Here is a 24046-nt window from a genome sequence, read left to right on the forward strand (position 1 = left end):
GTGTGCATGTAGAGAGAAAAGGAAACCCCTTTCGCGGTTGCCTAGCTTGCCTTTCCCCCTCCCTGATTTCTCTGGAGTGTTTTGTTTCGTGTCCCTTTCCTCCCTTCCTTCTCCCTTGGCTTGCTTCCTCCCCGCTTCCTTTTCCTTCCTTCCTTCCTTCCTTCCTTCCTTCCTTCCTTCTGTCCTTCTTTCTTCCTCCATCGGGGATATTTTGGGGGGAAAGGGGAGAAGGTTTGCTTCGAAACCCCTCGACCTCGGAGACTGCCCTCGGCTCCGTGGACTGGAGCGAGGCTTCAGGGGATGAAGGCGCCTCTTTGAACGGCCCGACATGGAAGGATCTAGCGGCTCCAGCTTCGGGATCGACACGATCTTGTCCAACCCCAGGTCCGGCAGCCCCGGAGGGATGAACAACGGTGGCGGCGGCGACTTTAGAGGCGCCCTCGGCGGAGATTTCCCTTCCTCGCCTTGTTCGGAAATAGACACAGTGGGCACGGCGCCTTCCTCGCCCATCTCGGTGACGGCGGAGCCTCCCGAGCCGCAGCAACCGCAGCCCGACGCCCTCCCGACGCCCCAGCACCCGCTCCACCTCCCGCAGCCCTCGCCTCAACAGCAGCAGCAGCCCTTAGGGCCGGGCGGGGGCTCGGCGCCCAGGACTTCCACCTCTTCCTTCCTCATCAAAGACATTCTGGGAGACAGCAAGCCCTTGGCGGCCTGCGCGCCTTACACCACCAGCGTCCCGTCCCCGCACCACACCCCCAAAGCCGAGGGCCACGCGGCCGGAGAGGGATTCCGGCCCAAGCTCGAGCAGGACGACGGCAAGGGCGGCAAGCTGGACAAGCGGGACGAGGCCCAGAGCGAGCTCAAGTGCCACGGTGAGTCTCCCTCCCCACGCCGGCCCCCGAAACGTGGAGATCAGGCCCCCGAACGCCCTCGACGCGCCATTGTTTACCTCCCGAACGTTCCATCCGTTTCCGCCGCCAGTCAAACGCCTCCTCCAAGGTTTCGCTTGGAGTTTAAGGGCCCTTCCACACAGCCCTATGTCCCAGAATATCAAGGCAGAAAATCCCACAATATCTGCTTTGAATTAGGTTATCTGAGTCCACACTGCCATATATTCCTGTTCAAAGCATATATTGAACCCTTCCACACAGCCCTGTATCTCAGAATATCAAGGAAGAAAATCCCACAATATCTGCTTTGAACTGGATTGTTTGAGTCCACACTGCCATATATTCCAGTTCAAAGCATATATTGAACTCTTCCGCACAACCCTGTATCCCAGAATATCAATGCATGAAATCCCACAATATCTGCTTTGAATTAAATTATCTGAGTCCACACTCAGATCATGTGGGATTTTCTGCCTTGATATTTTCGGATATAGGGCTGTGTGCAAGTGCTCCTAGAAAACGCATTCTAAGGGCCCTTCCACGCAGCCATATCACCCAGAATATCACAAGATCTGCTTTGAAGTGGGTTGTGTGAGTTCCTTTCCACACAGCCCTATATGCCAGAATATCAAGGCAGGAAATCCCACAATAAATGCTTTGAATTACGTTATCTGAGTCCGCACTCAGATCATGTGGGATTTTCTGCCTTGATATTCTGGGATATAAGGCTGTGCGGAAGGGCTCTGAGGCCTCTTCCACATCTGAATAAAATCCCCACATTTTCTGCTTTGTATTGAAATATATGGCCGTGTGGACTCAGATAACCCAAGGCCCTTCCACACAGCCCAGAATATCAAGGCAGAAAATCCCACAATATCTTCTTTGAACTGGGTTATCTGAGAACACTCAGATCATGTAGGATTTTCTGCTTTGATATTCTGGGATATAGGGCTGTGTGGAAGGGCCCCAAGAAAAGGCATTCTAAGGGCCTTTCCACACAGCCATATCACCCAGAATATCAAAGCAGGAAATTCTACATTATCTGCTTTGAAGTGGGTTATCTGAGGGTCCTTCCACACAGCCCTATATGCCAGAATATCAAGGCAGAAAATCCCAGAATATCCGCTTTAAACTGGAATATATGGCAGTGTGTACTCAGATAACCCAGTTCAAAGCAGATATTGTGAGATTTTCTGCCTTGATATTTTGGGATATAGGGCTGTGTGGAAGGGCCCTTAGTCCACACTGTCCTATATTCCAGTTCAAAGCAGTTATTGTGGGGTTTTCTGCCTTGATATTCTGGGTTATAGGGCTGTGTGGAAAGACCCTCTGAGACCCCTTTCACACAGCTGAATAAAATCTCACATTATCTGCTTTGCACTTGAATATGTCAGTGTGAATTAGATATTCCAGTTCAAAGCAGATATTGTGGGGTTTTCTGCCCTGATATTCTGGGTTATATGGCTGTGTGGAAAGGCCTTGGGAGGCAAAAATCAACAAGGAGTCTTTTCCTAACCCCAGAGGAAAAAAACTCATCCAAATCAACACCGAAATCTCAATGTCTTTTGCCTGTTGAGCACCCTACAAAACAAAACAAAAGTTATAGGATTTTTAAAATATCACATTAAAATCCATACACCATGTGCCATTTCAGAACCTAGGGGAAATCTCATCAGAAGGCCTCCTTCCACACAGCTGAATAAAATCCCACATTGTCTGCTTTGACCTGGATTGTATGGCAGTGTGGACCCTGATAACCCAGTTCAAAGCAGATCTTGTGGGATTTCCTGCCTTGATATTCTGGGTTATATGGCTGTGTGGAAGGGGCCTAAGGTAACACCAAAAATCCAAAACCTAAATGTATATTTCTGTTGGTTGGGCATCCCGAAACTTTTCTTTAAATGAAAAAAAAAACTAAAATAAAAGCCATACGTTTTGAGAAATATTTAAATGTATTGCCTCCCCCCCCCCCCACACATATATATAGAGAGGCAAAAAATTAATATATAAATATGTCATTTATATATAGAGAAGAGGACAATTTCAAAAAGAAAACAAAAGAACGTGGACGGCAGGGCAATAATGAATTTAGAGGTGTCTTCTTCAAGGAAACCAAAATGTCCCTTAAATTTTATGAGATTTTTGAAATGTTAGACGGGACACAGGTTTGGAGAATTTTAAACTATGTTTTCGGGGAGAGTTAGCAATCATGTGTAGTAATAAAATATTTGGTGTGCATGTATTACACGTTAAAAAGTCCTCATCCAACCAACCATTTTTTCTAAAACTATATATATACATGCATACACATACACATACACACACATACACCGAATATTTTATTAGTCAAGCATATATATGCATATATATATATACACACATATATGTGTGTATGTATGTATATATACACATATGTATATATATACACACACATATACATACACTGAATATTTTATTACTCAATTATATGTGTGTGTGTGCATTATATTATATATTATGTATACACACACACATAATTGACTAATAAAATACAGGTGTATGTATATGTGTGTGTATATATACACACACAAACACACACACCCCGAATATTTTGCCCACCCATCTCTCTCTCTATATATATATATATTAAAAGTTTTGGGGGAAAATGGTTGGTTAGACGAGGACCTTCTTTTAAGAGTCCACCTTTTGTGAATTGGTACCAGGAAACGGTTGACTTGACACTGCTGATAGCTATGTTATCTTAAGGAGCGTGCAATCAATTTGCGGGTTTGTCAATGTAAACACGATCAGGAGGGTGTGTGAGTCACATTCTGCCGATCGCTGGAAGGAAGAAAGAAATAAAGGGGGGGGGGGCGCACCCAAGACCCTCAATCCCTAATGGCAAGGGAATGGCCCCGAATTGGAAAATTGCCTTTGAAATGGCGGAGGTAAGAGCGGACACATTGGGCTCATTTTGCAGCCTTCAGATATTTAGCAGCGGCTAATAGAAGGGGCGCTCCGGTCTGCTCTTCATTTTGCCATTTCCCGCATTAGCATAAGAGTGGTCCAGAAAAACAGATGTACAGCCTCGTCTAGCAATTTTTTTTTGGTTCCTTGGTGCACCAACCTCCCCAGTGGGTCAATTAGAGAGATTATTGTTCTTCCTGCAGCGAAGATCAAGGGACGCCGAGAAAGAGAGAGAGAGAGAAGGGAAAGGAAAGGAAAGGGGGGAGGACTCTCTCCTGCAAACGCAGATGGATTTGACGTATCGATTTCCTAACATTTCCAACGCGAAGCCCCTTCTTCCCCTGCAACAAACCCCCAAAATCTGAAACAGGCTCCGGATCTTTGGCTTCTGTTTGTGGTCGCCTCTACTGTGCCAAGAGACTGTTTGTGTTTTGAGAAAGGACCTGAATGGCGCCTTGTAGGGCAAGCAAAATTTTCCAAGTGCAATTGGAAAAGAGAGTGTGGATTAGAACAAGGGAGGAGGAAGAGAGAGAGGAAGAAAGAAAGAAAGAAAGAAAGAGGGGGAGAGGGGAAGGAGAGTAGAATAAGGAAGAGGAAGGGAGGGAGGAAGGAAAGGAGAGAGGAAGGAAAGGAGGAAGGAAGGAGAATGTAGCAAGGGACAAGGAAGAGAGGAAGGAAGGAAAGTAGAATGAGGTAAGAGATGAGGAAGAGAGAAGAAGAAAGAAAGAGGGAGGGAGGGAGGGAGGAAGGGAGGAAAGGAGAGAGGAAGGAAAGGAGGAAGGAAGGATTAGGGTAAGGGACGAGGAACAGAGAGAGGAAGAGAGGAAGGGAGGAAGGGAGGAAGGAAGGAGAGTAGAATGAGGCAAGGGACGAGAAAGAGAGAGGAAGAAAGAAGGAAAGAAAGAAAGAAAGAAAGAAAGAAAAGAGGAAGGAAGTTAGGAAGGAAGGAAGAGAGGAAGGAGAGTAGAATGAGGCAAGGGACGAGGAAGAAAGAGGGAGAAAGAAAGAGAGGAAGGAAGGAAGAAAGAAAAGAAAGGAGAGAGGAAGGAAGGGAGTAAGGAAGGAAAGAGAATGTAGATTAGGGCAAGGGACAAGGAAGAGAGAGGGAGGGAGAAAGGAAGGAAGGGAGAGAGATAGGAAGGAAGGGAAGAAGGAAGATTAGGGACTCGAAAGAGAGGGAGGGAGGACTCGGAAGGGACTCGGAAGAGGGGGAGGGAGGAAGAAAGAGAGGGGAAGAAAGGAAAGGAGAGTGTAGATTAGAGAAAAGGAAGAGAAGGGGAGAAACGAAGGAAGAAAGGAGGGAAAGAAAGGAGAAAATGAATTGTAGATTAGGACAAGGAACGAGGAAGCGAGGGAGGAAATTAGAAAGAATAAAAGAAAGGGAAAAGAAGAGAAAGGAAGAGAGAAAATACATTTGGAAGTGAAGTTGGGTGTGCGAATGAGAAACCATTCCTTCTCGGGGAACCCATGTTTGAGGGAACTTCACTACAGTTCCCTTGAATGCTGAATTCACAAGAGTTGGGTTGGTTTTCCTAGTCTGAAGGAAGGGAAATACAAGCAGGCAACCGCTATGTCTCCGTGGTGGGGCTCTTTGGAATCCAACCTCAGTGGATTCCGGGGTGAGCTATTTGAAACCTGCTGGAGGAAAGGCCCATTCGTTGATCTATGGCTGGCTCATTTTGGCCCAAGGGATCACCTGTCCCCCTCTGTCCCTTGTTCCTCTCTGAACCCGAGTTTGTGCCTTGTGTTTAGGGGCGAAAGAAGAAGGCGACCGGGAGATTTCCAGCAGCCGGGACAGCCCCCCAGTGAGAGCCAAGAAGCCCCGCAAAGCCCGCACCGCCTTCTCCGACCACCAGCTCAACCAGCTGGAGAGGAGCTTCGAGCGGCAGAAGTACCTGAGCGTCCAAGACCGCATGGACCTGGCCGCCGCCCTCAACCTCACCGACACCCAGGTCAAAACCTGGTACCAGAACCGCAGGTAGGCCTTCTCAGACATCTCCGGGGTTTGGGCGAGCGGGAGAGAAAAGGAGGACACCTATCCACCAACCCAATCACCCACCCGATTCTTATATCTAACCCCTATCTAACCCCACAACAAGCCCGGGCCCAAGCCCCCTCCCATGCATTTCCATAGGGTTTTCTTAGGCCAGGAAGATTCAGAGGTGGTTCTGCCAAGTACTCCCTTCAAAGACACAGTCCACAGAACTGCTTCTTAAACTGGGGTCCTCTTAGCTCAATGTTGGGGTCATTGAGGCCACGAAAATAAAAATGGCAACAGGAAAAGGTTTCTAAACACCTCCCATTTACAGAAAGCTTCTAAAACACCTCCCATTTACAGAAAGCTGTTAGCCAACAACATTGCAGTGGACTCTGCAGAAAATGCTCCGGCTGTACTCCACAAAAGGGAAAAACAACCTGTTTAGCAACTGGCAAATGCTGATTGACTATCAGTAAATGCTTGATTTTTATACCTATTTCATATACCTGTATACATAAGGTCACATAAAAATTTCTCTGTCAAAAAAGGGTTCAATAGTGAGGAAAGCTGAAGCAACTCTAGTATTACATCACCTAGCATGTATTTATTATTAAATTCTAATCAAAGTAGCCAATTGAAACGTTCACTCCTACCTCAAACAGACAGTTATTTCTCCTACTCTGGACATTCTACAGATATATAAACCCAATTTTCCTAGTTTTCAACAAACCTGACAACCTCTGAGGATGCCTGCCATAGAAGTGAGCAAAGCATCAGGACAGAATACTGCCATAAATGCCATAGATGTGGGCAAAGCGTCAGGAGAGAATGCTGCCATTATGCCTGCCATAAATGCAGGCGAAACGTCAGGAGAGAATGCTTCTGAAACATGGCCATACAGCTTAGAAAACTCACAACAACCCAGTGATTCCGGCCATGAAAGACTTCAACGATATATTTAGTAGTAATTTCCCATTCAAACACTAACTAGAACTGACCCTACTTAGCTTCCAAGATCTGACAGGATTTGGTACCTTTAGGATATCTACTCCGAAGTCGCACATCCCTCTGTCTAGGAACCCTTTTATGCTCCAAGTGGAGGAAAAGTAAAATAGATGGTCCTTAGTAGAGGAGACTTTATTCCCATCGGGTGGGTAGTGAGAAATAGCAAGCTTGTCTGTCTACCTTGAAGTCAACCCTGTTGGCTTCCTGAAACCAGAACCTTTCTGGATTATGCCTTTAATCAAACAGGTTTTATTTGATTCCCCCATTTAAGGAAGAAGGAAAAGTAAAATAGATGGTCCCCAGTCTAGGAACCCTTGATCCTTCCAGCTAGGAGAGGAAAGGGGATGTAAAAGAGACAGACCTCAACCTAGGGACACCTTTTCTTTCCTCCGGCCAAAGTTAATTAAAACGGAGAAGGAAAATATAGGTTGCTGTGAGTTTTCCGGGCTGTGTGGCCATGTACCAGAAGCATTCTCTCCTGACGTTTCACCCACATCTATGGCAGGCATCCTCAAAGGTTGTGAGGTCTGTTGGAAACTTGGGTTTATATATCTCTGGTATGTCGGGGGGGGGGGGGAGAGAAAGAACTCTTATTTGCTAACACCTCCCAACAAAGGATCCCCAGGCAGCAACCACCCAAGCTTTGAAGCTGCAAGGCCATTCAATGCTAATCAAAATGGAAAACAAGCAAGCAAGGTTTATATAAGTCCAGGGCGGAAGAAAGAATTCTTGTCTGTTTGAGGCAAGTGTGAATGTTGCAATTGGCCACCTTGTTTAGCATTGAATGTAGGTGGGCCTCAGCCTAGAAACTATCTTTCCAGAACTATTCGAGAAGGACAAATAACATAATAGAATAACTTTTCATTTCTCCAGCTAGAGAAGAGAAGGAAAACAAAAACACACCTCTCTGTCTAGGAACCCTTTTATGCCCCAGGAGGAAGAAGAATAAAATAGATGGCCCTCAGTAGAGGAGATTTTTATTCCCCCCAAAGAAAGAGAAGGAAAATAAACATAGATGGACCTCAGTCTAGGAAGTCTTTATTCTCCCAGACAGAAATGAGAAGTAAAAGTAAAAGAGACACAGCTCTCCATCCAGGAATGTTTTCTACTTTCAAGGAAGGGCAGAAGGTGAACCTGGAAGAAAGGCTTGCCTGTGTCTGGGTCTAGATCTCTTCTCCTGGACCTCAATTTAAAGGGAGACCCTGGTTTGCCCCTTCTCACGAGAAAGGGGAAGAATCCGAGGAGGAAGGGAGGAAGGGACCCCAAACAGGCCAGGTAGTGAGTTTGTGCCCGCCCCCCCTTCTCCCCGCAAAAAGGGCAGAGAGTTCACCTGTCAATCATCGCAATGGCTTCCTGGGAAAAGGAAGGGCGAGGAAAGGCAGCCCCTGGCGAAAGGGGCCAAAGGGCAAAAACGCTGGGACAAAAGGCCGCGACAAAAGAAAGCGCGCATGGCCAAGAAACGGGTCCCACTGTTAAGATGATGGGACACCTTTGCCGCTGGCTGGGGTCACTTTCTGGGTCCGGGGTTAGGGTCAGGGTTAAGAGGGATCCTCCGACGGCTTGGAATTGGGGTCTGCTTCTTTTCCCTTCAGCCTTCCCCTCCCCATCTGGGCATTTGGGGGCTCCCGCCTGGTGCAAAGGAGGGGAACCGAGGCGAAAAATATATTCTTATGATTCGGATCATTTAAAAAGAAGAGAAAGCGTCGTCAACAAAGCGGGGGTGGGGTGGGGGTGGGGGGACCTGGGCGCCGCGCGAGGGGAAAGCGATGGCGGATTTTCTCGCAGCCGGGTTGCAAAGCCGCGTCCAGTTGTCATCCTTGCCATAATTTTCTGTCTCATTACATACGGTTGCAGCCACCCTAATTCTGTCGGAAAACATTAGTGTCATTTCCCGCCAATCTCAAGGCCAGCGCCATGTTTATTAATTGGGCTGCAATTGCTGGGGCCGTGATCGTGGCTCTGGGCGAGCGTGGCTCTGTGTGTGTGTGTGTGCGCGCGCGCGCGTGTGTTTGGAGTCTCCTGTAAGAGAGGGAAGCTGGGTATTAATGTGTTCCTATTACTATTATTAATTAACAACAATTAATAATAATAATAATAATGATATGTTTCTGTGCATGAGATCTCTGTGTGTGTGTGTGTGTGTGTGTTTGAAGTCTCCTTTAAGAGAGGAAAGCGTGGTATTAATTTATTACCATTACTAGAATTAATTAATTATTAATCATAATTAGTAATATGCTTGTGTGCGCGAGATCTCTATGTGTGTGTTTGTTTCTTTTAAGAGAGGAAAGCGTGGTATTAATTTATTACTATTACTAGAATTAATTAATTATTAATCATAATTAATAATAATATGTTTGTGAGCCTGAGATCTCTATGTGTGTCTGTGTGTTTGGAGTCTCCTGTAAGGCAGGAAAGCGGGGTATTAATTTATTACTATTACTATTATTAATAAATAATAATAATAAATAATAATAATATGTTTGTGTGCGTGAGATCTCTATGTGTGTGGAGTCCCTTATAAGAGAAGAAAGTGGGGTATTCATTACTATTAATATTATTAATTAATTAATACTCATTAATAATAATATGTTTGTGTGCGTGAGATCTGTGTGTTTGGAGTCTCCTGTAAGAGAGAAAAGAGTATTAATTTATTACTATTATTATTAATTAATTATTATTATTAATAATAGTAATTATTATTATTATGAGTCCTTTCGGGGAGATAGAGCGGAATATAAATAAAGTATTATTATTATTATTATTATTATTATTATTATTTGAATAATTAATAATATGATTTTGTGAGTGATATCTCTAATAGATGGCCCAACATATCAGAGGGTCTCTCCATAGAAAAACACACTCGGGACATTGACTTGTTGTGTATGTTCAGTTGATTGTACTGCATGTATGGCTGAGAAGGATATACATGGCAATATTTCTCCCCACTTTGTGAGTTTTCTTGCCTTTTTAGGCCGAAGAAAGGGGCTCTAGCCATTGCTATAGAGGTCCCATTGAACGGAATTGTTTTGGGGGTACTTCAGTGGGTTTTCCTGGTTTACAAGGGTTTGTTTTGGTTGTGGATAAACTTGGATTCCGCCCAAATTAATCTCCTTCTTCTCCATTTACCCTTCGGAGTAAACATACCCCCAAAAGTCGCCCTTTCCTCAGTATATAGACTCGATCTTCCCAACTGGAGGATACACTATGAACCAGCCTGAGTGGAACTTTCCTAGTTTTGATAAGGAAGTCTAAACAAAGCCTCACGTTTGTGGCTGTTTTGGGGGCGAGATGGAGCTTTGTAAATAAAGGGAATGAATCTGGAAGCTGGTGGGGAAAAGGGTCATTTTGGGAGTTTCCCCCTTTCTCCCTCGTCCTCGGCCACGAGGGTCGATCGGGAGCCTTTTCTTGTTCTCTTTGTGCGTTTCGGACTGGGTTCAGGTTTATATTTGCTGAAGTTTGGCTTTGCCTTCTAAAAAGATTGAAATTAGACCAAGAGAAAGAGGTCAAAGCAAAGGAAGAGAGACAATCCCGAAGGTGGAAAAGGGAAGAAATAGGGATCCAATGAGGCGATTGGTTGCTGGTTTTTTAGTCCTGCGTTTGGAGTGAGACTAAGGCGGGATGTTTACTAAGCTTTCGTATTGTTTGGGAAAGCTTCCCCAGAAAGAGAACGTGAAAGCGACAGAAGGCAAGAGGTTTGAGGGATATATCTCTCTAGACTAAGCATTGAACGTGGGTTGAAGGCAGCTCGGCGTGCAAAAGAAGGGATGCATTGTCGAAGGCTTTCGTGGCTGGAATCACTGGGTTGTAGGTTTTTCGGACTATGTTTAGAAGCATTCTCTCCTGGTGTTTCTTCTGCATCTATGCATCTATGGCAAGCATCCTCAGAGGTTGGGAGGCCATAGATGCAGGCGAAACGTCAGGAGAGAATGCTTCTAAAACATGGCCATATAGCCCGAAAAACCTACAACAACCCAACGGATGGGATATTTCGAGGCATGGTTTGCTTTAGAGCAGATGCTTGGTGTGCTTTGAAAGCGCAAGGATCCCTTCTCGCCAATTGCAGATCCTTACTCTGGGCTCTGAGCACGTCTACACTAACCACTTAATGCAGTTTGAAGGCAGCTTGACAGTCAGTGTTTAGATGCCGCGCAGTGAGCCTATGCGGATGACCAAAGCTGAGGCATACTCCGAAACAGAGCCCTTAATGCGCATCAGCGTGCCTAAGGGCACATCTACATCGACCACTTGGTTTCCGCTGTGCAGATAGAAAATCCTAGAAGCAATGTATTGTCGAAGGCTTTCATGGCCGGAATCACTCAGTTCTTGTGGGTTTTTTCGGGCTATATGGCCATGTTCTAGAGGCATTTCTCCTGACGTTTCGCCTGCATCTATGGCAAGCATCCTCAGAGGTCACCTCTGAGGATGCTTGCCATAGATGCAGGCGAAACGTCAGGAGAAATGCCTCTAGAACATGGCCATATAGCCCGAAAAAACCCACAAGAACTGAATCCTAGAAGCAGTTTGAGGCCCAGATGGTGACTGACTGTGACTACACAAACCACAGAGTGCGGATACACATTAAGAGTTTCCTTGAGGTTTCCTGGGAGTTTGTTAGCTATAGAGTTGTCCTTGCGCACCAGAATGCCCTAAGGTGTAAACCCCCTTAAAGGGACTGGATGTAAGTCCCGGATACTACAGAGTGGGCCAAAAGTCACAAAGGGGTCCTATATAGACACTGCCTAGGATGCATTGCTATGGTCTTGGACGCCATTGTCGAGAGCTGATTTTTCACTAGTAATGTAAATTTATTTTCTACATATACGGCATATGATGATATGGTATTGTAAATTAGTTCTTAAATATCTCTCTCCTTTGGGAGAGAAAAAGTGGGATGTTATTATTATTATTAATAATATTAATATTATTATTAATAATAATATCCCACTTTTCTTTTTCATCATTATTATTTTATTTTATTATTTTATTATTTAATTCTTCTTATTTTATTTTTATTCTTATTTTATTCTTATTAATTATTAATATTGAACACCCTTTGTGACTTTGGGCCCATCCTGTACATGCTGGTAACAGGAACTGGTTGGGAGCCAGCCTCTGCTTGTTTATAATCACCATCCTGGAAGTACACTGCCATATAATGCCATTTGAATTGTGTTATATCGTCAGTGTAGACCCATAGAATGTAGTTCAGTCTGCGGATGGTGAGATGGGAAGTCTTTGGTTGGATCTACGTTGGCATATCATTCCGTTTGATCTGCATTATATGGTCAATGTAGAGCCATATTATCCAACTCGGATAAGCAGATAGGAAGTCTTGGGTTGGATGAACATTGCCATATCAGGCCATTTGAATTGTGTTAGATGGTCATAGGATGCAGTTCAGTCTGCGGATGGTGAGACAGGAAGACTTGGGCTGGATGTACACTACCTAAAATGCATTCTATGGTTAGTATAGACCCATATAATGCAGTTCAGTCTGAGGATGATGAGATTGGAAGTCTTGGGCTGGATATACATTGCCAAATCGCGCCGTTTGATCCGCATTAGTATATGGTCAGTGTAGAGCCATGTAATGCAGTTCAGATTGCGGATGGTAAAATGGTAAGTCTTGGGTTGGATGTATAGTGCCCAGTAATGCAGCTTGACATGTATTATATGGTTAGGGTATATAGACCCATATAATGCAGCTCAGTCTGCGGATGATGGGATGGGAAGTCTTGGGCTGGATGTACAATGCCATATAATGCATTATATGGTTTGGACCGACCCTCTCCAAGATAGAACGCCGTTCAGTCTGAGGAGGAAGCAGTTCTGGGCTGGATGTACACACTGGCATATAATACCGCATGAATTGCTTATACGCCACTCAGGCCCTTTCTACACAGCTGAATAAAAATCCCACTATCTGCTTTGAAATGAAATATTTGGCAGTGTGGACTCAGATAACCCAGTTCAAAGCAGATATTGTAGGATTGTTGTAGGTTTTTTCGGGCTATATGGCCATGTTCTAGAGGCATTCTCACCTGACGTTTCGCCTCCATCTATGGCAAGCATCCTCAGAGGTAGTGAGGTCTGTTGGAACTAGGAAAAAGGGTTTATGTATCTGTGGAATGACTAGGGTGAGAGAAAGAACTCTTGTCTGTTAGAGCTAGATGTGAATGTTTCAACTGACCACCTTGATTAGGATTTGATGGCCTGGCAGTGCCTGGGGCAATCTTTTGTTGAGAGGTGATTAGATGTCCTTGATTGTTTCCTCTCTGTTGTTTTGCTGTTGTAAGATATCGCAGGATTTTCTGTCTTGATATTGTGGGTTATAGGGCTGTGTGCAAGGGCCCCAAGATATCCCAGTTCAAAACAGATACTGTGGGATTTTCTGCCTTAATATTCTGGGTTATAGGGTTGTGTGGAAGGGCCCTAAGGTAAACCAGTTCAAAGCAGATAATGTGGGATTTTCTGCCTTGATATTCTGGGTTATATGGCTGTGTGCAAGGGCCCTAAAATAACCCAGTTCAAAACAGATATTGTGGGATTTTCTGCCTTGCTATTCTGGGTTATAGGGCTGTGTGCAAGGGCCCTAAGATAACCCAGTTCAAAACAGATATTGTGGGATTTTCTGCCTTGCTATTCTGGGTTATAGGGCTGTGTGCAAGGGCCCTAAGATAACCCAGTTCAAAACAGATATTGTGGGATTTTCTGTCTTGATATTCTGGGTTATAGGGCTGTGTGCAAGGGCCCTAAGATAACCCAGTTCAAAACAGATATTGTGGGATTTTCTGTCTTGATATTCTGGGTTATAGGGCTGTGTGCAAGGGCCCTAAAATAACCCCGTTCAAAGCAAATATTGTGGGATATTCTGCCTTAATATTCTGGGTTATATGGCTGCGTAGAAGGGCCCTAAGATAAACCAGTTCAAAGCAGATAATGTGGGATTTTCTGCCTTGATATTCTGGGTTATATGGCTGTGTGCAAGGGCCCTAAGATAACCCAGTTCAAAGTAGATACTGTAAGATTTTCTGTCTTGATATTCTGGGTTATAGGGCTGTGTGCAAGGGCCCTAAGATAACCCAGTTCAAAACAGATATTGTGGGATTTTCTGTCTTGATATTCTGGGTTATAGGGCTGTGTGCAAGGGCCCTAAAATAACCCCGTTCAAAGCAAATATTGTGGGATATTCTGCCTTAATATTCTGGGTTATATGGCTGCGTAGAAGGGCCCTAAGATAAACCAGTTCAAAGCAGATAATGTGGGATTTTCTGCCTTGATATTCTGGGTTATATGGCTGTGTGCAAGGGCCCTAAGATAACCCAGTTCAAAGTAGATACTGTAAGATTTTCTGTCTTGATATTCTGGGTTATAGGGCTGTGTGGAAGGGTCCTAAAATAACCCAGTTCAAAGTAGGTACTGTAGGATTTTCCGCTTTAATAGTCTGAGTTATAGGACTGTGTAGAAGTGTCCTCAGTCTGCGAATGATAGGATGGGATGTCTTGGGCTACCAAAGAATGCTATTTGAATTGCGTTATACAGCCAGTGTGGACGCATTGGGCATTATTGGGCATATCTTTTGTCTGCACGTCAGAACTGGTTTAGTGGTAGTCAGTGTGGATATGCCCCACGCCTGTGGACCTACCCACCTTGGATAAGAGTAGGGCAGGTCTCATTCTCTCCCTCCGCCCCCCCCCCCCAAAAAAAGCAACCAAGCCGAGGCCGGTGTTTGGGGTCCTACCGGCGTGTGCTTTGCCTCTCGTTGCAGGACCAAGTGGAAGCGGCAGACGGCCGTGGGCCTGGAGCTGCTGGCCGAAGCGGGCAACTACTCGGCCCTGCAGCGGATGTTCCCGTCGCCCTACTTCTACCACCCGAGCCTGTTGGGCAGCATGGACAGCACCACGGCGGCCGCGGCGGCGGCGGCCATGTACAGCAGCATGTACCGGACTCCGCCAGCGCCTCACCCGCAGCTCCAGCGCCCCTTGGTGCCCCGCGTCCTCATCCACGGCCTGGGGCCCGGCGGGCAGCCCGCCCTCAACCCCTTGGCCAACCCCCTCCCGGGGACCCCGCACCCGCGGTGAGGCCAACGCGGGAAACACCCCCACGCACCCACTGTTTACCCTCTCCAAGTCCACTTCCCTCCCTTGAAAAACCTCCCGAGAAAGCGAGGAGCCAACTTTGGGAACTCAAAAACGCCCCCCCCCCCCGCCCGACTCTCCTTCTTCTTGAAAAATGATACTTTTGGGGGTTCAAAAGTGTCCCAGAAAAAGCGACGTGGGGTGGAAGAGGAGGAGAGAAAGAGCCAAAGACTCTTGAGTGACACAAAGAGAGAAGAGGTGCCCCCTTTCTTTCTGTCTTCCTTTCTCTCCCCCGAAGAAGATGACGGAGAAGTTTGCACTGATTTCTCACGACTCCCTCCTCCCGCTTTTTCTTTACCTCCCGAAAAAGTGGCATGCTCTGCTCCGTGTTCTATAAATAGATATATATCTATATCTATATAGAAGTATAAATATATATATATGGATATGTACATTTTGAACAGGCTGGTGTGCGAAGTGATATATCTTATTTATTCTATGTCGTCCGAAAACAGAAAAAGGGGGTAAAACAACCCCGAATCACTGATACGCTTTAGTTCGAAGGACAACAGAAAGACACTGCAGCAAAGGCAAAAAAAAGAAAGAAAGACACACAAAAAGATCTCTTTCCCCCCTCCCCTCTCCTTTTTTCATGCTCTTTTTTTTGGGGATTTCAGTAAAGGCTTAGGTGGCAGCGAAAAAAATTATGAATAATTATATATATATAGATTTTTTTGATGGCTGAAAATGGCAAAACGAAGTGAAAAAAATAAATAAACTTTTATCTTTTTGTAAACAAACGCGCGGAGAGAAGCAAAGTAATTTCCCCCCCGAGTTGCCTGCACTTGGGGGCGGGGCGGGGGGGGGGTGTGTGGAAAGGGAGAAAACGTGTGTGTGTGTGTGTGTGTGTGTGTTGGTGGGTGTTTTGGAGCTGACATAATGCCAACTAGTCGGGAGCTGGGTGTGTGTTTTGCAGCGGCAAAGGGGGGGCGGACTTTCACCTTTAGGCCCCTTCGGCCTTTCTGGAAGTTGAGGAAAGACCTTCACTTTTGCAAGTTAAACATTCAGAAGAAGAAGAAATACACCTGAGAATGAGTTGGGTGGGTTGGTTTTCTGTTCTCAATGTATTGGTGCCTTTGTTCAGCGTGTGGAAGGAAAGAATGGAGAAAAAGAAGGATGCTCTGCTTTGCTTTGCTGTCTTGCCCTGTTTTCTTTCCGTTTCTTCTTCACTTCCTTTCCCCCTTTCCTTTCTTTCTTTTCTCCCAGCCCTTTCCTCTTCTCATCTCCTTTTCTACTTTGCTCTGCTCTACTCTGCTCTTTCCCCCTTTTCCTTTCCTCTTTTTCCTCCTTTCCTTTCTCCCTTCCCTTCTTTCCTCTCCTTTCCCCTTTTGCTTTGCTCTCCTTTCTCTTTCCTCCTTTGGTTTGCTCTCCTTTCCCCCTTCCTTTCCCAGTCCCCCTCCCTCACTTCTTCCCATTCCCTCCCTTCCCTTCTTACTTCTCCTCTTCTCTCCTCCTTGGCTTTGCTCACCATTCCTTCCCTTGTTTCTCCTCCTCCCTCACTTCTTCTTCCCTTCTTCCCATACCTTTCCTTCTTTCCACTCCTTTCCTCTTTCCCTTTCCTCCTTTATTTTCTTTCCTCTTCCCTTCTTTCCCTCCTCTCTCATTTCCTTTTCCTGGATTTTTGACCACTAAAAATATATTGTCCAATAGAATTTTTAGATAGACATAAGGAATCTCCCCCAAATAGGTTTCTTTTCTAGTCCACTTCTTTCCTGGTTTGCTTTGCTCTCCTTTTCTTTCCCTTTCCCCCCTTCCTTTCCCTTTCCTTTCCCTTCCTTTTTCCACTTTCCCTTTCCACTTCTCTTCCCTTCCTTCCCTTTCCCTTTTCTGTTTCTCTTTCTCCTTCCCTTCCCTTTCCCTTTCCCCTTTTCTGTTTCTCTTTCTCCTTCCCTTCCCTTCCCTTTCTTTTCCCTTTTCCCTTTTCTGTTTCTCTTTCTCCTTCCCTTTTCTTACCTCCCCTCTCTTCCCTCCCCTTCCCTTCCCTCCCTCCCCTCCTTTTCGCTTCCCTTCCCTTCCCCTCCCCTCCTTCCCTTCCTTTCCCTTCCTTTCCTTTCCCTTCCCTTCCCTTCCCCTCCCTTCCTTTCCTTTTCCTTTTCCCTTTCCTTTCCTTTCCTTTCCTTTCCCCCTTTGCTTTGCTCTTCTTTTCCTTACACCTCGTGTCCTCCTTATGTTTTCTTTCCCCGCCCCTCCCTTTTCCTCCTTTTGCTCTTCTTTCCTTCTCCCTTTCCTTCCTTTCCTCTCCCCCTTTCCATTTGGCCATCCGTTGGGCCTCTTTCTCTCCTCCTTTCTCTCTCTCTCTCTCTCCTCCTTCCTTTGCTGCTGGGCGTCAGAGGAGCAGCTCGGCAAAGGGGTGGGGAGAGGCGGGCGGCGGATACTTGGCTCAAGGTGGCCGGACGTCTGGGAAACCGAAATGTGGTCGCCCAGCCTGGCAGCTGTTCCGAGGCCACAGAAGCCAACCGGGGAAAGAGGGAGGGAAGGAGGGAGGGCGAGGAGAGAAAAGCCGGGGCGGACAGCCTGGGAGCGGGAGGCGCTGGAGGGGGGGGGGGGCAATTAGGAAGAGAAACCCCCGGCGGGGCAGGACCAAATCCAGACCCTCGGGGATATTGGGGGGCGGGGGGGGGGGACTTGGGAAATCTTTGATCTTTCCTACCCCTCTCTTCTCCCCTTAGGTCTCTTCCCGCCCCAAGACCCTGCTTCTTGTGCCAGTGATAATATAGTATAATATAGTATAATATAATATAATATAATATTTATATAGAATAAAATAAAATTATATTTGTTGTATATTATATTATTATGTAATAATCCATCTAAAATAGAATATATTATATTATTTAGATAGATTATTAAATATATTATATTCGATTATATTATTATATAGAATAAAATAAAATTATATTTTGTATATAATATATATAATATATATTATTTTATTCTGTTCTATATAATAATATATTATAGTTTAATAATCCATCTAAATAAGTATAATATATTTAGATGGATTATTATGTTATAATATATTATATTATATAGATGGATTATTAAACTATAATATAATATATTATTATATAGAACAGAATAAAATCATATTTGTTATATATTATATTATTATGTAATAATTCATCTAAAATATAATATATTATATTATTTAGATGGATTATTAAAATATATTATATTCGATTATATTATTATATAGAATAAAATAAAATGATATTTGTTGTATATAATGTATATTATATTATTATATAATAATCCATCTAAAATATATTATATTATTTAGATAGATTATTAAACTACAATATATTATACTATTATATAGAATAAAATTAAATTATATTTGTTATATATTCTATGTAATAAGCCATCTAAAATATAATATATCATTTAAATGGATTATTAAAATTTATTATAGTATTATACAGAATAAAATAAAATTATATTTGTTGTTTATAATATAATCTAAAATATATAATATAATATTCTATATAATATAGACATTTAGATATTATATATAATTAAATAAATATATAATATAATATAATATTTGTTTTATTTCATTTTATTCTTTATTGAACTCTCATTTAGTTTAGTTTTTTTTTAAATTGGGGCAGGCTTCTGAGTTCAGAAGAAGGGGAGAGAAATAAAGCCTCCATGTCTAGTCTTTTTTTGGGGGGGGGGCATGTTGTAGAGGACTTTAAGATGGAGCTCGAGTGTGTCTGCATTTGGGTGAAAAGGAGGCAAGTAGGCAGCCCTCTCATTCTCTTATTCATTCCCTCCTTTCTCCCTCCTCCAAGCTCTCTTTCCCCCTCTCCCTCTGGCTTGGAGGGCTGCCCACCCCCATCCTCTTCTGCCAATCCGGATCAGCCTGCCCAGCCAGTCGAAAACTCAGCCCAAAACCCTAAACATTGGAAGGAGAAGAAGAAGAAGAAAACCCCTAATCCCATTCTCTCCCCCTTCCCTCCAACGTCTCAGCCTCCTCTTCTCCTTTTCTTATTGCCTCCCCCCTTTTCTTTTCTCTTCTCCTCTCCTTTTAAAATTAGAAAGATATACAGCAATTACCTATAAAACATTCATCACGCCAGTCCCACATTATCCCTTCCTCTTGAGGTTTGTGGTTTGGCTCGCTGGGCTTGTTGTTGTTGGGGGTTTTTTTGACGCTGGAGGAGGGCGAATGTGAGGGGTGATAGTTGAGGAGGGGGAGAAAAAGAGAGAGAGAGATTGAGAAAGAGGAGGAGGGGGAAGCTCAGAAAGCCTGCGGGCACCTTTTATTGGGGCTTTGCTAATTAGAGACTGCTTTGCTGCTTCTCGCCTTGCCTCCTTTCCCCACCCTTTCGCTAATAAATGCGCGTTAAAAACCATCTTGACCTTGGCCGCCTGGGCACAAAAGGGTCCGGAAACGCCCACCTCATTTTCGGCTCTTGCCGCCACCGAGCTGTGGGCCAAGAGGGTCTCCAGAGGGAGAGAGAGAGAGGGAGAGAGAGAGAGCGAGAGAAGCCTGGCCTCCCTCCCACCCTCCCTCCTCCCCTCCTCTCTCTCTCTTTCCCCCTTTCGTATTAATTGGGGTTCAGGAATAAATAATAACACACCATTCTGGGTTAATTCCTTCCCACTTGCATCCTTCCATCTCTCTCCTCCACCCCAGTCTCCCCAACCCACATACATTTCCACCTTTTGAAATGTAGAGAGGGAGGTCTAGAAATAAAGTTATTATTATTATTATCATCATCGTTATTATCATTACTATTTTATTATAGTATTAACTGAGTTTGAAGTTTAAGATTATTATTAATAATTATTACTATTAATATTTATTATTATTAATATGAATAATTATTAATACTATTAATAATTAATATTTATTATTATTATTATTATTATTCTCCCTGTTGGGACTCAAGGCGGCTAACTGGCCACACCATCTAATCAAAAATTAAAAGAAAATAAATGTAATTAACAAAAACAGTTATAATTAAACATTACTGCAGGAATAGATATTAGAAATACCAAAAAAAACCCCAATTAAAATTACATTTAAAAAATCTCACCCCTGCCCCCTAAATTCTATCCATAACTTTCCCAGCAGAGTGCTTTCCATCTTCTCTCAATGCCTGATGGTAAAGAGATGTCTTTACTTGCTTTTGAAAGGCAAGCAGGGATGGGCCCAAGCTGGTTTCCTTTGGGAGGGCGTTCCAAAGTGAGCTGTTAGGCTCAATTGGGGTGATTCCACCATAAATATAGCAGAGTACTAGAAGTAAACTTCATAACCAGCAGAAACTTATGCGTGGTGAGCTAGGATAAGTTTTTACACCATAGGATAGTGCAGGATTGCAGAGTCAGAAATTTAGGTTCAAAAATATTTATTGAAGTAACAGAAATACATTCTTGATAGAAAAGGTATTGGAGCTAGCTAGCTTTCTTAAGATTATTATTAATAATAATTACTACTAATATTTATTATTATTAATATTAATAATTATTAATACGATTAATCATTAATATTATTTATTATTGTTGTTGTTTTTCTCCCTGTTGGGACTCAAGGCGGCTAACAGACCACACCATCTAATCAAAAATTAAAAGAAAATAAATGTAATTAAAAATATAATTAAACATTACTGTGGGGATAGAGGTTAGAAATATAAGAAACATAATTAAAATTACATTAAAAAATCTCACCCCTACCCCTAAATTCTATCCATAACCTTCCCAGCAGAGTGCTTTTCATCTCTCAATGCCTGATAGGAAAGAGATGTCTTTACTTGCTTTTGAAAGGCAAGCAGGGATGGGCCCAAGCTGGTTTCCTTTGGGAGGGAGATCCAAAGTGAGCTGTTAGTCTCAATTGGGGTGAATCCACCATAAATATAGCAGAGTACCAGAAGTAAACTTCATAACCAGCAGAAACTTATGTGTGGTGAGCTAGGATAAGCTTTTACACCATAGGATAGCGCAGGATTGCAGTCAGAAATGTAGGTTCAAAAATATTTATTTGAGCAAAAGAAAAATATTCTTGATAGAAAAGGTCTTGGAGCGAACTAGCTTTCTAAAACTCATCTTCTAAAGATGTTAAAGGGTAAAAAGTCCATGCAGCTACATTTTGCCTAGAGAGAGGAAAAATGCTTCCTCACTGTAAGGAAGAAAGGCAGAAGAGAATAGTGGAGACCACCTGGTCAACCCAGGGCAATGAAACTTAAAGGGGAAGTTCCCTCATAGATTTCCATTCCTGTATCATCAATGGGTGGGTGGGAGATAGTGGCTAGCAGCAGGAGGAGAGACAAAGCCCTTTTCAGAAACTTGCATGGGAAAGTGGTGGAAAGGTGCCCCTCAGCTTTGCTCTAGCTACTCATTGAGGACTCGAAACTTGATGACACAAGAGACTTGTGCAGTCCAGGGATGAAACCCAACACAAGGTCTGGGAATAACCACTGAAAAGGCCTTTTCCCTTATTCCCACCAAAGATACTTGAGCGGTTGGTGGGACAGAGAGAAGGCCCTCCCCATGATATTCAAAGTTTAACAGGTTTATAGAATAAATAATACCAAACCCTTCTGAATCAGACCTAGCCAGTCATGCATCTTCCTTTTTTTCATCTTTTCAAGAAGTTCATCCACATACACTTGAACTTTCCATGTTAATTGGAGTTTAATAATAAATAACAGTAAAGTATTATGGACACCCCCTTTTTAACTAAGCAGAATTTCTTCTCTTGGCCTCCTTCAGTCCTGGGTCTGGAGAGTTTCACATCTCCATGAAGCCTCAGGACTCTCAGACTGGATGTATACTGCCATATGAAAGCCAGATTATCTGGGTTGCTGTGAGTTTTCTGGGCTGTAGGGCCATGTTCCAGAATTCTCACCCACATCTATGGCAGGTATTCTCAGAGGTTCTGAGGTCTGTTGGAAACTAGGCAAGTGGGGTTTATATATCTGTGGAATGTCCAGGATGGGAGGAAGGCCTCTTTTCTGTTTGAGGCGAGTGTGAATGTTGCAATTGGCCACCTTGATTAGCATTGAATGGCCTTGCAACTTCAAAGCCTGGCTGCTTCCTGCCTGGGGGATCCTTTGTTGGGAAGTGTTATCTGCTTTGAAGTGGATTATATGGCAGTGTAGATCTAGCCTCAATCACTCCCCCCCTCCCCCACTCTCTTAAGAATACATAACAAACTATTCTGGATCAGCCCCCTTCTCACATCCCTCCTTCTCTCCCTCTCCCCAGTCTTGGGTGCAGATAGTTTTACTTTTCCAAGCCTTCCCATCAAGCAAGGAAATGGGCCCAGCAGCTCTCCAGAAACTGCCCTGGTTAGACCAAAGGAGACAGGCTTCTGCAATCCCCACCGATTTCAATGGGGGAGGAAGATCGAAGTCTCTCCTTATTTCTTCCCGTGGGTGAGCTTTTTAGTCTGCTGGGTTGTGTCTGGAAGCCATCCTGAAATGTTTAAATTTTCTTTTTAAAGATGCTGCAATTTCAATGAGAAAGGAAGGACTGGCACATTAAATGCAAAAGTACAGGTTGAGCATTCCCCTGGAGGCCAGAAATGTTTGGAATTTTGGAATAGCCCTATTTGCATCTATGTGCATAATGAGGTGGCTTGAAGCCTAAAGACACAAATGCATTGATGTTTCAGTCGCACTTTATACACCTAGCTGGAAGCTAATAGGACCAATATTTTGAACAAGTTTGTGCATGAGATCAAGTTTGTGTACACCTAACTATCAGAAAGTTAAAGTGCTGTGATTGGAGCAGGGTGAGCTCCTGTATGTCAGCTCCAGCTTCTCATGCAGAGGCATGAGAGAGGCCTCCCATAGCATGGTAAGACATCTGGGGGTCCCCCTGGGGAACATCCTTGCAGACAGCCAATTCTCTCACACCAGAAGCGACTTGCAGTTTCTCAGACAATTTCAGATTTTTTTGTGGTATTTAGAATTTCCAGGTAAGGGATGCTCAACCTGTATTAGGAAAGTTCTTCTTTTCCTCGAGGGCCTTTCCAGACAGGTCCTATATCCCAGAATCCCATCCAAGGCTTTCTGTTTATCCCAGATCATCTGGCAGTGCGTCACACAATCCAGTGTAAAGCAGAAACCTTGGGATCAGATCCTGGGATATAGGGCCTGTCTGTAAGGGCCCTTAGAGTTTGTTTTCTCCCCTCCTTTCCAATTTAAGGGCTGAACATTATTATCCATTTTATAAATGGATAATCCAGCACACACCCCAAAATATTTTTTCTTGGTGTCTTGATTTTTAGGCCTGTTCCTGAGGTTACTTGGGTGCTGGTTTAGAAAAAGTGCATTGGATAGACTGCATCAGCTCTAGTTTTTTTCGAATGGTGTCCATGATTTTCTATGGACCAGGAGATTACAACTGGTAGATGGCATTTGTTACTGATGGAGGAAAATAATGCCAGGTTTGGAATCAGCAGGTTTGGAATCAGCAGAAACAGGGCTAATATTTGAGGCACAAAATGTGAGGCGTTTCAGTCCCAATTTAACATATTGTTTTGGGGGAATACCGAACTTTCTTCCACACCCTATTCCTTTCAGACCAAGCACATTTACATTTGAAGGAGCATTTCAAAAATTAGAGTAAGATCCCAGAGGTCCATTTGAAATGAGACTTCAGACATAGGATTGCACCCTCTCCCCCATCCTAGCATTAGTTTTAGTGAGACGAGCTGTTTGCTAAATATGTATTTTTCCCCAACCTCACCTTACCAAAAATCAGGGTCTTTTAAGGGGGGGGGGAGAGTTTTCTGGGCAAACCCACATGGTTTCCTTCCTCCCTCCTTCCCTCCCTTTAGCTTTTCTGCGCCCCGAGGTGAAACCTGAACTCTTCACATCTCGGATCAACAATTTGGAGAGAGCTTCAGACTTAAATTATGAACAAGCAAAACAAGCCGACTTCATTAGAAGCCTTTGTCGGCATGTAAAGCTAATTAGAAGTGGCTTTTCTCCCAAGGAAGGGCCCAGGACGACGCTTCAAAAGCTACATTTAAGGCAGTTTCAGCAAGACCCAAAACACCTCCATCTATTCTCATTCTCTCCTTCTCTTCTATCTCAAAGGGCTTCCCAGAACAATCCCACCACCAGAAGGGA

At 43.9% G+C, this 24046-nt stretch overlaps 1 protein-coding gene across 1 annotated transcript; it reads left to right on the forward strand.

Moving 5' to 3' along the window:
• The first annotated feature begins 328 nt into the window (after positions 1–328).
• On the forward strand, positions 329–15700 carry BARHL2 (BarH like homeobox 2). Its single transcript, XM_060773902.2, has 3 exons — positions 329–872; positions 5589–5814; positions 14591–15700. Exons 1-3 carry the CDS (start codon positions 329–331, stop codon positions 14901–14903), a joined length of 1083 nt encoding a protein of 360 aa, XP_060629885.2. The 3' UTR covers positions 14904–15700.
• The last annotated feature ends 8346 nt before the right edge of the window (positions 15701–24046 follow it).

This window comes from Anolis sagrei, chromosome 4 (assembly GCF_037176765.1).
Source record: "Anolis sagrei isolate rAnoSag1 chromosome 4, rAnoSag1.mat, whole genome shotgun sequence".
NCBI classification, from domain to species: domain Eukaryota; kingdom Metazoa; phylum Chordata; class Lepidosauria; order Squamata; family Dactyloidae; genus Anolis; species Anolis sagrei.

What these genes read in the sequence shown, in the direction of transcription:
- BARHL2 (XM_060773902.2), top strand. Translation starts at nt 329, where the DNA reads ATGGAAGGATCTAGCGGCTCCAGCTTCGGGATCGACACGATCTTGTCC. An exon ending in GAGCGAGCTCAAGTGCCACG is followed by an intron (nt 873 to 5,588) that starts GTGAGTCTCCCT and finishes CCTTGTGTTTAG; the next exon opens with GGGCGAAAGAAGAAGGCGAC. An exon ending in ACCTGGTACCAGAACCGCAG is followed by an intron (nt 5,815 to 14,590) that starts GTAGGCCTTCTC and finishes CTCTCGTTGCAG; the next exon opens with GACCAAGTGGAAGCGGCAGA.